At 37.0% G+C, this 15308-nt stretch overlaps 2 protein-coding genes across 3 annotated transcripts; both read right to left on the bottom strand.

The window, feature by feature from the left end:
• Positions 1-277: 277 nt before the first annotated feature.
• LOC141612276 (uncharacterized) lies at positions 278-5574 on the bottom strand. 2 transcript variants are annotated; one of them, XM_074431016.1, is made up of 9 exons: positions 5145-5574; positions 3977-4256; positions 3521-3802; positions 3315-3370; positions 2656-2727; positions 2433-2532; positions 2279-2350; positions 2082-2192; positions 278-1010 (listed from the first exon to the last, which is right to left on the bottom strand). In XM_074431016.1, exons 2-9 carry the CDS (start codon positions 4241-4243, stop codon positions 486-488), a joined length of 1485 nt encoding a protein of 494 aa, XP_074287117.1. In that variant the 5' UTR covers positions 4244-4256; positions 5145-5574; the 3' UTR covers positions 278-485. The 2 variants fall into 2 exon arrangements, with proteins under 2 accessions (XP_074287117.1, XP_074287118.1); XM_074431017.1 differs by having other exon boundaries at positions 3977-4249; positions 5145-5490.
• A 1463-nt stretch (positions 5575-7037) lies between these two features.
• Positions 7038-14219, bottom strand: LOC141612275 (putative L-ascorbate peroxidase 6). Its single transcript, XM_074431015.1, has 10 exons — positions 13995-14219; positions 12550-12667; positions 11737-11864; positions 11170-11240; positions 10866-10908; positions 10366-10462; positions 9811-9894; positions 8537-8658; positions 7981-8047; positions 7038-7518 (listed from the first exon to the last, which is right to left on the bottom strand). Exons 1-10 carry the CDS (start codon positions 14164-14166, stop codon positions 7416-7418), a joined length of 1005 nt encoding a protein of 334 aa, XP_074287116.1. The 5' UTR covers positions 14167-14219; the 3' UTR covers positions 7038-7415.
• Between the last annotated feature and the right edge of the window lie 1089 nt (positions 14220-15308).

The following is a 15308-nucleotide window of genomic DNA, read 5'->3' as shown; positions in this document are numbered from 1 at the left end:
ACCTGTTGCTGAAATTGGTGATCAGACAGAAGATGAAGATGAAGACAAAGGATCTAATAGCCAATACCTAAAAGATTATACCCGAAATCATTCAAATGAATCTACGTTGAATATAATCTTGTATGCACCGGCTCTGTTTTTGTTAGCATGCCAGCGACTTCCTATTTCATTGGTAGCCTAGTGGATGGCTTGGTAATAGCAGGCTTAGCAGCACTACGCGATTCATCTCTGAGTCATGTATACCAAAAGCTAAAACCAAGAGACAGTCATCTCAAAATTCACCCAAAACCAGATCAAATGCCATATATAATTAAAAATCGAACAAAAGCATATATCAAGGCAGACAATCCAGGAAGTGCAAATGACGAGACTAGCAAATCTAAAAAGCGTAAAAACAACCAAACCTCACCAATATATGGACAGTGTGACTTCATATTCATGTTCAGACTACCATTTGTGCAGCCCAAATATTCCAATCCTACCCTTCAGAGTTCGGATGTAACTAGTCCTTGCTCTAGTCTTCCATTGGTTTCATCTTCAACAACAAATCCATTCTCAGATCCGTGATGAGCTTCGTCTGCTTGAGAAAGATGATCTTCCTCCACGACACGGGCAATAGGCATGGCTTCCAAGTCAGCAACGTGAACTTCCTCGTCATCAGGTCGTGCAATAGGAATAAATTCGGTGATAGGAGGTGAAACTTCCTCGTCTAGGCAGGCAGTAGAGGGAGTTTCATTTGTCAGATTATCCGGTGCTTGAGTTGGAGTGGCCTTGACACTGGTTTTTGAGAGCCTAGTTCTCTCGGAGGGCAATCTAGGGAGAGACTTCCTCTGAGGCTGTTTAGACTGGATTGACTTGGGTCCTTGACTAGGCTTCTGTTGGGAGATTGCCTTCTCATCTAGACTCAGTCTCCCTGGTCGATGTGTTCCATCACTATCTCGTTCCACTGACACTAAGGAAGGGTTCTTTTTTCGACCAAGCCTAGGTGATCTGGGACGGGTGGTCGGTATCTGCAACATGAAACTTGAGTTAGAAAAGAGGAAGCATCTTCCCAGGCGAAGCAAAGATGCATTGGCACCAAAACATGCGCTTTGGAGAATATTGTGACCTATGTCGGCATGACAATTGAGCACTTGACATTACATTTCAGGCAAAAAATGAATTTTTCACCTGACAATTCGACACACATCATGCCACATGCAGCCAGATTTGAGTAACAAAGATTGTGACCCTATTTGGCACCATCGATAACCACGGTGACTATAATAAGACAACAACTACACAAAAAACACCGTCGTGGCCACCACACAACTGGCTCTCATTGAATATGTAAGTTCCGCACTCACGCTTGTACATGTCAGCTATCTACCAAAAGAAGGGGAAACCAGCGAGAATCCAAGATTAATGTCTTAATGATGCTATGGGGGAATTACGAAAGTATGGCAGTCTATTCTATTTTCTAAATTTTAGAGATTGAAAATAGTGTTTTAAACATTATGCTTCTATACATAAAGCTTTCCAATATGGTACCAAAAAAGCGCGCTGCATTCAGTTTCACCACTCTATGGTACATATTCACAACTCATATTCAGTGTAACAAAATATTGTGACAGACTAACAGAATGATCTCATAAGATATTGACCTTCACAAAAATTTGATGTATCAAGTGACATTTTCAGATAATAGATTTCCACATAAAATCAGGTGGTATAATGAAAATGCAGAAGAACATCCATTGAAAAGAGAACTAAGCCCACACCTAAAGCACGTTTCAAAACAACTAATTTCATTCTTGTATTAAAAGGTGGTAAAATTTGTTCATTGTGAGAAAATAGCGGTCAAAGGGCATAACGTATGCATATTGTGGGAGTGGCCGGGTTTCCGTGAAGGACATAACATATTCATCAAAGAAAGTATAAAACCGCTAGATGAGCCTCACAACAGACTTTTAACCTTTTGGCTCCAGACATAGATTAGCCAGTCTACATAAAAACTGTAGTCGGTTGTACTGCCTAAAGACTGCTCAACAGTCAAATAACCAGCTCTAAATTAATCGAAAGGTGGTAAATGCCGATTCTACCTTTTTTAATTCCATTTTAGGAGGTAATGGTTCCTGATAGAAGTTGGGCATTGGTGTTGCTTTGAAGTTCAAGCTTTTCCGAAGCATCTTAAGCTCAGCTTCCTGACTTTCCTGCACACACATAACATGATCAATACTTTGAAAGAACAGTGCATCCCAATGCAGTAAAACCATAAGATTTGAGAAAAACGAATCACCTTGGATTTTGCTTGCTGGTTAGTTTTCTCTATTTCTTGTGCATGAATTCTTTGCTCGAGTTTTGTGTAGAACTGAGGAAAGAACAAGATATGAACATTCTACAGAATCATAAGGCAAGATTGGCATCCAACAACAAATAAGAAGATGACTAACCTCTTTTCTTTTCTCAGCCCGTTCATGACACCTAAAGTTGAAATCATACGCTGGAAGTTTGCCCACCTTATGAGACTTGGCATCAGATTCAGCGGCACTTCTGCAAAGTACTTAAGGATAATCTGATATAACTTTTTGTTGCTTTTTACTTGCTAAAAGAGTGAAAAGAAAGTAAAAGAAATATGGTGATTATGGATTTATGGTCAACAACAGAAAAGGATACTCGACGGATTCACTATCTACTTCAGCTTTAACGGACGGCTCTTTCCGTACAGGCTTCAGCGTTGACTTCTCTCTGCAGTCAAAAAGAGTGAAGTTACTATTCGCTCGGTCCCAATTATTTAGTCCCCATGGATTGTTGCGGTCAAGCGATGTTAACATTGACCAATATTTTCTCAAAATACACACCAACTGCAACCTAATTTATTTACGAAAATTCTCATTTCAGACGACTGAATCTGTCTGAAGTTATGACAGATTAATTGAGACCATTTTACAATAAAATGCAAACATTTCCTCATAAAAAGTTACCATCAGTTTATTGTTAGAAAGTGACCATTTTAGGTATAACTTTTTATCATTAAATGGTCACTTTTTATCAGAGTAAAATGGTGACATTTTTCTCATCTTTAAGTTAAGACCGTGACTAACTGTTTAAATTATAATATGAAAGTACTTTTTCGATAAATCAAATCACACAATATTTTATCGCATACCTACATAAATTTGATAAAAAGTCCAATGGCGACAATAAAAATGGGATAGAGCTTGTATAGATAACTACGAAATAACTAACTGAAGCCAATATATCATCTACACCAGATGAGGATGTTGTGGGACTATATATAGAACAACTTCTGTTGGAGGAAAAAGAGAACATACACACTGTCTTCAGACTGCATCAAATTACCAGAGCTAGACGTCTCAGACTCGGGCAACTGCAATTTGCAGAAAAGAGAAACCTAATGTCACAAAACTGAAAATGTAGCTTACTACAAATTCAAAAGAATCCATTTTTTTCAAAGATAGGAAAAAGGAGAATATCAAAGACACAAATCACAGAATCGAAATATAATGGCAACAACTACCTCATCTTTGCAAGCATTACTTGTTGCAGATGTAATCTTTTTGCTCTTGCTCAAATCACTATTAGTTGCTTGATCATTAATAGATTTGTTCATCACAACTGCCTGTTTTGGTCGTATTTTTGCAGGCAGAGTACCATTTGAAGTTCTTTTAACTTCTATGGTACTGTTAGTCACCTTAACTGAAGGTCGTGTAGTATTTTTAATGGTCGCAGGTTTGTCACTTCTGCCTCTACCTTGACTCTTTTGTGGCTTGGGCTCCCTACTTCCCTTCGTTTCCACTTTCTACAAACAAGAGTACAGATAAGAAAAATGTGAGATATGCCAAATACTCCCTCCAACCCATACAATACTCAAAAAATTTAACAATGATATAATAAAAAATAACGTCTGACATCACTTGATCACCAAAGTCAAATGAGGAATTTGGCAATCCTACGACAAAGATAGATAATGCACCTCTAAAGCAGGAGAACCATTGGTTTCCACATGTACCATAGTTAGCCCGTCCACATCTTGAATGCAAGGTTCAACCACCTTATTACCAATTGATTCTCCTATAACTTCCGGGATAGCATCAGGACCTACATCCACCATACTACAGCCACGAATTCCGTTTATCACCTCCGCAACACTGTTTGGTCCTAAGCCATGGTTTTCTGTAAGGCTGCCATTCTGATCAACAGCACCGACCTCACAACTGTAGCTAATGTTGCCAGCATCCATGAGCCACTAGCCACTGCACATTAACATATTCTGTTACTTTCGAACAGTTGAGGGGGTATACATGTAAAATAACCCGTGAAGCCAGAAAGGAAGACAGCCAAAAATTCACCCAACAATCATTATTCTGACCAATTTTAAACTCATTTCAAATTTCATTACTCCACCTAATATCTCTCTGAAGACTGGTGTACGATGCCAAAATATCGATATGTAATCATCCATTCAGCACAAAACAAAGCTCAAGAATGATCAATAATAAGCCTATTAATAACATTCACAGGCAGGCAGCAGCTTATCAGAACTGTCTCTCCGCAAAAGACTGATTTTGCTATGATATTTTGTGGCATTTCATACTAATCTCTAACTCCAAATTGATAGGAAGTATGTGTACTAATATATCCTGATTTTTACCAAAAACTGTTGCTTACAGGAAATGTACACCTTTAACACATTCATTCATATTAACCATAAATTAAGAATACTTGCAGAAAATCAACCTGAAATACTTGCAATACTTGCAGAATTTGGCTTACCCATTCAGTCTTAGGGAAAACGGTTTCACATATATACGTCTCACTAATTTAGTGTAAAACCGCTTTATATAAGAATTTGTCCTACCATTTTACCAAAAATCATGTAGAACAAACATAGATCAAAGTTATTATATCTCAAGTAATCAAACAGCACACAAGAATATCAACAACTTCACTAAACAATATAAAACCAAACTCACTGCAAAACACACATACTTTATTAAGCAAAAAAAATAAAATTAACAGATCTTCAAACTCCATAAGTATATATTAAACCCAACTCAAAATACAAATCAACAAATACCCAAAAAAGAACACAAAATCAAAACTTTATTAGTAACTAAAATTGATTGAAATATAATGATAACCTGGGAATTAAAGTAGCATTGTTGAGAAAAACAAAGTTGATCTGAGTGAGATAAAAAAAATGAGATTGTAAGCAGTTATTTACTGTTTAAGGACAAAGGAAGTTGAGATTGAGATGGGTAAATTTATGTTTGGGAGTGAAAAAAACAGTGATTTAATCCTACATTTTTGGTGGGTTTTTGCTTGAAATTAATTTTAATTGGGTGGTTTTTGTTTTTGTTTTTGTTTATGATTCAAAATGGGAAGAAAAGGGGAAGTTGAAAAGTAGCAGTTTTTTGTTGAATATGGTGACTGGAGTAGTGGAGTGTAGTGTGTTTGAAACTTGAGAGTTGAGAGTTGGGGGAACACAAAGGGGTTGTTGAGGTTTCAAAATTCATTTGTTTAGGTCACGTAATATGTTACACACGACCAATTTCAGGAAACATGCGACTCATTAACAAAATATAAATGAGGTTGCGTTTGTTATATTATTTCTAGTGACAGAAGATGGAAAGCAACGGTTGATTATAGATGGCCGATTGTAAATTACGTTTTTTTCTGTTAAAAAAAGGGAACTTAATTTTCGTTGAGTTTAGTTCATGTTTTATAAGTTTATTTTAATTCATTCGGATCGGTATGGTGCAATACTGCAATATTAAATCTTGGTATTGGTCACGGTTGCGGTGGCGCTATCGGTTGTCACGATCTAGTCTCGCTAAATTCAGATAATATCACCTCATAATGTGGTCAAATACTTCCACAACTTTTATAACTTGGTCGTGTATCGGTGTCGTGTCAGATATTTAAAACCAAGAACACGGCATGTTAAATTTGTTAAAGAAAACTTATCCTTAATTGAAACTTGGTAGATGTAGGTCTTTTGAGAGTTTGTGTTTCACTAAGTCAATACGGGTACCATTAAAAATATGACGATTAAGATAAAATGTTACCACGTATCTCTTAATACTTAGATAAGAGATGGTTTTTTACTGGTTTTTATGGTCCAAGATTTTATATTATTACATCTCTTTCTCAAATAGTTTTGCTGAAATGGGCACCCATGTAGCACAAAGCAATCGCATGGTGTGTCTCATTTTATCTTAACTACGCTTCTCATTGTCAATTAGCTTAATTAAAAAGTCATAAGAGATTGAGAAGTGTGCTTGTAACCTGAGCTCAAACCTCGTCAATATCAAAATCACCCTTATGACTTTTTACACCAAAAAAAAAAAACGCTTCTCATCTGATATAGTTTCTTAAAATGTACTGAAATAACGAAAATAAAACTCAAGAACTCAGGCTCGAGACAGCTTCATGTGCCGATAATTTGAATTTAACCTCTAATAATGATTCAGCGGGTTTAATTTGCTTCTTAGAAGTTAGATCCCCACATACCTAGATACTTTGTAATCGTGTGGGTAATTGAAAATAGTCTAGCATAGCGTTACAAGAAGCACATGGCCAGGTGGTACACTGGTACTTATGTCACTTAGGTCGCTACGATTGACGGACTAAAGGAATCTGTAGGGAGTTCTCTAGTGCTGCTACCTTACAAAGCCTCTTAAATACATTCAATGACAATGTCAATTTCATTCACATAAATACAGTCATACACACACAAACAGAGCTATTCCCATTTTTTTTTGGATCAACACCCGTAAATCTTGACTTGCGAGACTGTGACGCAAAATGACCCGTTATTATGGATCCTTTTGCATAGATTGCACAAAACAAAAAATGTAGACTTGTTTATACTGATTAAAAAAAAATCTACAAAATTTATGAATTTTTTTGTCTCAAAGTTACTAGGTTCTACAAAACACTGACAATACACACATGTTATGTTTTGTTTTCTAGTTAATCACCAAAAAAACAACAGTAAAGCCTAAATGAGAATAGACAAACCCTCAAAATTTATGATGCATTTCAAGCCATACATACAAGCTTCGTTACAAGGCCATTTTAAAATATCGTCGGAAATTTCCGTTTGTATACATATTACCCGTACTATATTAGTCCCATACTAGCATATTGGTCCCTTAACTATAAAAAAAAAGGGTAGCCCGCTGCATGATGGCGTCCCGCTAGGCGAGGGTCCCACCACAAGGGTGATAATAGGATGTAAAGTGATAATGTGAAGAACAAGATTTAGGACTAAAACTCGAGGATGTGCTCACTCTTGGCCTTGTCAGCAGCAGTGAAGTGCAACACACTTATCAGGATGGTGATATACGACCAAACGTGTTCCAAATGATTCTCACAAACCAATGATTAGAAACGATAGCTGTGTAGGATCATGAAGATTTCCACCTTGCGCCCGAATTGACCAACTTGATGTAAGCATTCTTAAAATCATCGAAAAACAGATTTTGATCCTTCGCGTATTTTGTAATCCATCTGCAGAAAAGCATTGCTGTCATGCGTCAGGACATCTGTGAAAGCTGAAGAATGATGTGGTCGATGTCGACACAAGAAAAGCAACTCATTTTGAATGATTGCTGCACCAATCTTTTTGTGTAATCATTAGACTACACGGAAATGATTACCCGATCTTTATGTGAACAAATCAGTCAATACCAACAGCACAAAAATGGTGGATTACGTTTCAAACGATGTTGCTGTATTAGTATGCTACACCTAAAGAGTACCAAATTGATAGTTACGGAGTAAATGCTAGTCATGTAGAGTTGATAGTAATGTTCTTGCCACATTCATTAGTTCTGAGTTAACTGCTCGATTCAAGGAATCAAGGGAACACACTTTTGACGGCCAAACGTGGAAAAAAATGTCTTCTAAAAATTACTCCTTGCAGAAATGTTTTGGTGAAACCATTACATGAAGGAAAAACTAATGACTGACCTTAAGCATTCTTCATCCTCAACCAGTGCACGATCTGAAGGAAGTCCAACCATACCCGACATTCCACCTGCATTGAGGTGGAGAGTTCAAAAACCGAGAAAATAAATAATTTCAGAAACTATTAAAATCTAAAGAAACAACTCAACCCAGCTACAACGAAATTCGTCCATGGAAACCTTTCATCTACACTTGTGAAAACTGCAAATCGCCCGGTTTCAGAAGTTTACACTAAACATCTAAATTCTAAACTAGCAATATTTGCTCTTTTCTCCTAATCAATTGTTACTATCGTATAAATTTCCAGCCATGTTATGGTTATTATATGTTTTAATTGTTCAAGGTTTTCTCTTTAAATCCACCTCACCGATAATAAATGTTTTTCTACTGGTATTTTTACCCATTAAGACAGAAGATCCTGCAAGTGTTCTGGATCAGTATACAACAATCGAACTTCCATTACCTTTGCTCTTTTCTTTTTGTTTTACTTTTCAGATCCGAAAAGTTAGAAACTATAGGATCGTACTGAAAAAGGTTTATAAGATGTAGGATGACTGACCTGATGATACCCAACGCCTCTCAAGTAGGATTTTGTAGTATGAATTATCAAATTCAACAGGACTTCCAAAACCTTTAGTGCCAATTGTATGGGCCCCAGACAATGCTACAAGTTCTTGTGTCCTGTTCATAATGCATGGTAAAACACAAGTCACAAGCAGAATCCCGATTTTATAGTCGTATCGTAACGTAAGATGATGTATGATAAGAGAAATACTTGCAAAGGATACTCTTTAAGACTTTGAGCCCACTATGCTGGCTAAAGCATAGAATATACATAATGCCCAGTCATTACCACATTAGTACCGGTCTTAGTAGCATTATGGACTTGTAACCAGATATTTTTCAGAAACCCTCAAGGCTTTATTAAAATTTTGGAAATTAAACTCGTGTAATTCACGGTTCTAAGGTCAGTAACAAGCGCACCCAATAAACTAGGCCACCCTATACATAGAATGCTCAGTTAGGAGGTTGGCTCAAATTGACATCATCAATTTATACCAATGATTCTACCCCTCCCCTCTCACCACCCCTGCTGCAAGGCAAGGGAGGAAGTGAGACGTATGTAGCCATCTATGCTTCATCCATGTGATCAGAGACTCAGAGTACAGCCACTTTGTCCCGTAAGTTAAGCACTACAAAATATAAGTCTATAATTACACAATAAATGAGACAAGTAAATAGTTTAAAGAGCATCTTCTTTAACTTTTAACACGGAACTTGAACGCCAATAATAGCGAATATTTTAGCTGCATTGCAAAAGGACATGTCATTGAATCTGAGTCGAGTGACCTGAATTTGCACTTAGGCCTTAGAGTTCATTGTTACAAGGTACGATTATTAATCATGCCAACTCTCTGACATTTACAGAGTCTTGTCTTGACAAAAAGACTAGCCTCCAAATTAGATCAACTAACTTGGGTGTGTGAAGTGGTGTTTGAGGATGCATCACAGTAGCATAATAAAAAATATTTGACAACAGGACGAACAACTCAAAAGTAATACTCAAGTACCCTCAAGGGCTCCCACAAATAACACGATTAGAGGGTCGGATGTACGCAAAAGTACCACTGTGATAACTAGACAGAAACTGTTTCTGGGCGACCATAATAAAATTGAGTTTGGAATTGCTTGAAATCAATCAAAGGACTGCTAGTTCACAGTTCTCTATGAAAAGAAGTGCACCCAGTTTAGTGAATCGTTTTAGGGATACAAAATCAAACTCAATTTTCATAAAATTCAACTCAAGCATATATAATACAGTAACGCACTCACGAGAAGCCTTTTCTTTTAAAGCACTGCTTCAGTCCAGGTACATCTAGTGATTCCTCAGGCAGCTTCCCTTCAGGATCAGGAGTCCTGTAGAAACAAAAGGTATCATCTTAGCACAACCACAACTACAACATCACCCGAGTGCCTCAATGGCTCCCGCAAGTTGTGAGGTATGAAAGAATGACCCAAGATGAAAATTTTGTGACGAACTGCATCAAAGGACTACTACTTCACAATAGAAAGAAGGGCAATCACTTTAATGAATCATTTTATTTTATTCCATCATAATCCAAAACCAAAGAGTAATGAGTCTTTGACTCCATGGGAAATGAAAACAATCCTCTTAGTACATGGAATAAAAAATAGTAGGCCCATTCTTGTGCAAGATTAGACCCAAAGCCACCTAAATGCACATTACTACTCTTAAGATGCTCAACATACAAGATCAAACTCAACAAGAATGATTAATCAAAAGAAGAGTCTCACCCACAATCACTATTAGGTAAAGCCTACAGGGCTACAGCGTATGCGATAAAACAGGTAACGCAAAAGACTTACAGTGAATCAAGTCTTCCCAACCGAATAGGAATCACTGGACCTCCACATATTGAGACTGCTTCAGCTCCAGCTACAGCAATCAGGTCAGCCCATGACACTGTAAAATGAACAAAGTATAAATTGTCAAAGCTATATGCCTATATATGACTAGAAAAGATATGCATCCTTAAGACATGTATGACTCAAGGGCTCCCGCAAATTGTGTGTGGAGGGACACAACCTACCCCATGGCCCCCATATTAACAACAGATACAAATATTATGTTTCCGGATGACCCATACAGAATGTAGCATTGAGATTCAAATTGAATCATTACAACTTCACACACACACACACGCACACACGCAAAAACAAAAACAAAAACAAAAACAAAAAAAAAATGACGCATCTAGTTTGATCAATCATTTGTTTCATTCATCATAATCAATAACCAAAAAATAGCGAGTGTTTGGTCCAATTAAATAGGAAATATACAATGGACTATAAAGCTATTATCATACCTGATTCTCGCACATCCAACTCATTCTTGGCTTTCTCAAGAATCTAAAACAGGCATCCACTGAGGCGTTAGCTGGCGTGATATCAAGTCAAAAGTAAATTAATCAGGATATGAATGTGGACTTGAGAATGATGCATACAGATAGACATATTCTAATTAACCATGACAGAATTGCAAACAACTAGATGTTGATTTCATGACCATGTATGGAACTGTGAAAGCATGGAACTACTCATTATCATCAATGATATTATGAGCCCAATGTGAGGAGAAAGGGATTGAGAAGAAAAAGTGTGAAAGCATACCTTCAAAGATTTTTTGAGCCCTTTATTCTCTGGTCTTTCAAGTTCATATGTTATAGAGCCGTTCATACCCCCTGCCGAACAACATAAGCCACAAGATGATCAGAATGATAATAATTATTAGTGTTATTAGGGGATTGAAACATCAAATTAAAGCAATGACTAATGGAATGGTGCTAACTGACATTTCTGCAAACATAGAGACCAAAAGTCTTTGTATACATTGGAGATGGGTTCATATTTTCATAAGCCAGGCCATTAAGGCCTTATTATATGTTATAAGGCTTACAAACACTCCAAATTTTGCATTGGCACATTACAAATGACATAAAATCACTATAAATATTTGGCATATCATCATTCGTCAATTAGCCTCATACTGTGTATGACACTCGCTTGGGCCCGGTCCAACATTAACATTGCCTCAATACCTCAAAAGAGGCACCCCGTCTAAGCAGAGTGAGTGAAACGTCATCCAATACTTAAACAAAAATAAGGTTATCCACAAAAACATCCAGCATGAGTTTCAACTTTCAGGAGCTAGAAGGCTATATAGAAGGTTCTGGATACCTGAATTGTCGTTTCTTTCAAAGGTTCCTGCATCATGAAAAACAAGACGAAGAAGACCAGCAGCCTTCCCTTTAGTTAAAACCTTCCTTACTTCGTCTCTTATAATTTGATCCCCATAAGTTCCCAACCTTCACATACAGTATAAAGTTAAACAACAGCAATATAAAGTCCTTCAGCCACAAAGATACTATGAACCATAAATAAAAATCAGTACACTTTCTGAGGCAATGGAAATTAATAGATACCCAGATGAAACGGAATTGCAAACATATAATGGTTGTAAACATATACTAGTTGTTGTAATTTTATGCAAAACACTTGATTACAGCATAACGAAATTACTCAGGTTTAATGGTTGTGAACATATACTAATATACTCCCTCCGTCCTGGTCAATTGTGGTCCGTTGGTTTTGGCACAAAGACCAAGGAAAGAGGAGGGGTCAATTACTAGATGACAAGTGGAACAAATTGAGTGTGAATGATCAAATTGCTCATCAAATGTATTCCTTAAACAGAGAGGACAACAATTGACTGAGACACCCCAAAATGGAATAGGACAACAAATGACCGGGACAGAGGGAGTACTAGATATAAATGTTAAAACATGACATATTTCTTTGAAATTTGTAATCAGAACTTTTCTAACTGACTGGAAAATTTTCGCAGATTTTACGAGTAGATGTATAGCTTACAACAATGCTTTCAAACAGTGTCTTAGTCTCTTAGAGTTAATACCAAAATTACAAATAAGGATTGCAATGTAAGAAGATCCAAATAATAAAACTGAAAGTACTTGGAGATGTTCTACTCACTCTTCCGCTTCGACATAGAAATCTTTGGAGTATTCCAGCATATGAATAAGAAAAGGCACTGTTGCAGAAAGCAATAGAAGTCTTCTCCTTCCACATGATTCGAGGTTCCCACAGCCACCTGTTAACAAAGAAATAACACAAAACTAAGAATGCTAGTATCTACCCGTTGACAGTGTGCCTGCATGAAACATAAAAATTCTGACTTGAATTCACAATCGTAGTGTTACATTTAGATTTTTCACCTGGAAGACTCATGATGGCCAAATAATAATTAAAAAAGACGTGATGATTGTGTTATGCAGCGTGGAAATGGTTTTGGAAAGTACAGATTGTGAGTAATTCCCTTGAATTCAGACATGTCTACACTTGCAGAAATGAGAACTTTAAGGGTGTGTTTGGATTAAGGTATTTGGAGGGAAAAGAAAGGGAGGGAGAGTAGGGGATTTAAAATCCCTTATTTGGATAGCAAATGAGGGTGGAGGGAAATGGAGGGGGAGAGATTTGGAGGGATCCAATTTCCCTCCTCCAAGCCTAATGAAAATCTCTCCACAATAGGCAAGATTTGGAGGGAAATTGTATCCAAACAACCACACTCCATTCCCCCTCCCCTTCCCCTTCCCTTCTCTCCCTTCCCCTTCCCTCCTTCTCCCTCCCCTCCCTTTCTCTCCACTTTTGCTATCCAAACACACCCTAAGAAAATACAATAACTTCCATAGATACACTGTAGATGGTACTTCGATCACTAACATCGACAATAGGCAAGATTTGGAGGGAAATTGTATCCAAACACCCACACCCCATTCCCCCTTCCCTTCTTTTCTCTCCCTTCTCCTTCCCTCCTTCCCTCCTTCCCCCTCCCCTCCCTTTCCCTCCACTTTTGCTATTCAAACACACCCTAAAAGTTAGCAACCGTAGCCATATGCTTAAGAAATTTCATCAAGTATGCATTTTGTCGAATGATCGGATGCACTCACAAACACCACTCAAATTCAAGTTAACCCAAACATTAAACCCCTAAAATTAAACATCTTGAACCATTCTCTCAATAAATTAAACCATCATCACACTTTAGGTCCTGTTATGAGATAATCATTGACTAACCAAAGACCCCCTTAAACCCGGTTCTTTTAAACTGAAACTTTCTAAACTGAACTGAACAACAAAAAAATAGAAATGAACCGAACCGAACTAAAATTAAGTCCAAACGAACGGAACCTTAATTTACTTAAACATCATGAGGATTATCTATTCAACCTAACACAAATACTTGTGTAATGCGGCCGTACATAAGCAAATTGTATACGGGTTAGTTTGATAACTACTTCTTGGTGGATGAATCCGTTTTAGGCAACATTCGAGTAAAACCGCCTTACAAGAGACTAATTAACAACCTAAATATTACAAAGTAATAAAGAATTGAACCCAATAATTAGAGCAGAAATTACCAGACGATGGTTGAATTGCGCCAGTGGGTTTGAGTAATGCAGCTGATTTGGCGCCAAAATTGACAGTTTGATGTTGTAGTTTGGCGGGAAATTTGAAATTGGTGATGAAAGAAGATGATAGGGAGGTGAAGCAGCAGCTTAGAAATGGTGGTTTGTTGGAGGTGGTCGTCATCTTCAACCAACGGTTCAATTGTCTGCAATTTTTAGGGGTATATGTTTATTTACAAATTTGTGGGCTTATTTGGATTGTTTTTTTTTTTTTTTTTTTGGGTTGGGTAAATATTTTTGCCAACCCCCATTTTTTGGGCTTTACGTTATGGGATCACCTAAACAGGTTGATCGGGTCCAACGGGTTATACAGATATACGAGACCTGGTAAACGAGTCATTCGGTTCAGTTTTGGACCGGGTTAAATCGGTTCGGTTTAAATCAGGTTGACTTTATTTTCGGTTGCAACTCGATTTCGATCGGGTTTATTTTAGTTAGCCACTTTACTTAGTTTGTACTATTTCGAGTCAGGTACGATTCAGGTCGAGTCAATTTCAGTTCAATTCTGTTTCGGATTATAATTTTCTTGAGTTAACGGTAAAAAAATAAGTTTAAATGTATCTTTTACTTTGTAATTCGAAAGTAATTGTTCATAATATCATTAATAAACAAAGAATTAATGGGAAAAACACCTAAATTATGAGTTTATTATGAGAAATAAATAATTTTATTTGAGTTCAAATGATGCAGTTGTTATTGGTTCAGATATACTCAGTTTAGGGTATCATGGGTTATTATTGAATCGATTCAGTTTCGGTTCGATTCGGATTAAGTCGGGTTTCAAGTACTATTCAAGTTCCTCATATTGGATGTTCGATCGGTTATCAATTCAGATATTTTCGATCGATTTTCGAGTTCGAATTTATTTTGCAAGGTCTAGATATAAGGATATATGATTATATCCAATACTAAAAGAAATAAAAATAACTAGACATGGGCACATGGCTAAGAACCGTAGCTAAAAAATTATATTTTTGCTCGGTAGCATGAGTTTATCACTAACTCAGTTCGTGGTTATTCGTAGTAAGCCTAGTTAAATATACCTTGAAAAAGAGGTTGTGAGTAATATGAATGTAAGCCCGGCAAAGCAAAATGACATTTAAAAACACTCTTAAGGTGCAAATCCATGTCTCACATTGATAGTGCGAAGGTGAAAGCTATTTTTTTTTTGGCAGCAATAAAGAAAGGTAATCTTTTAAAATGCCATAAAATAAGAAGGACCCCAAAAGTAACTCTGTGAAAGCTTGGCCCATAGCGGATAATATC

This window comes from Silene latifolia, chromosome 11 (genome assembly GCF_048544455.1).
Source record: "Silene latifolia isolate original U9 population chromosome 11, ASM4854445v1, whole genome shotgun sequence".
NCBI classification, from domain to species: domain Eukaryota; kingdom Viridiplantae; phylum Streptophyta; class Magnoliopsida; order Caryophyllales; family Caryophyllaceae; genus Silene; species Silene latifolia.
The sequence above is the reverse complement of the archived record's forward strand: the minus strand, read 5'-3'. Positions and strand labels throughout refer to the sequence as shown.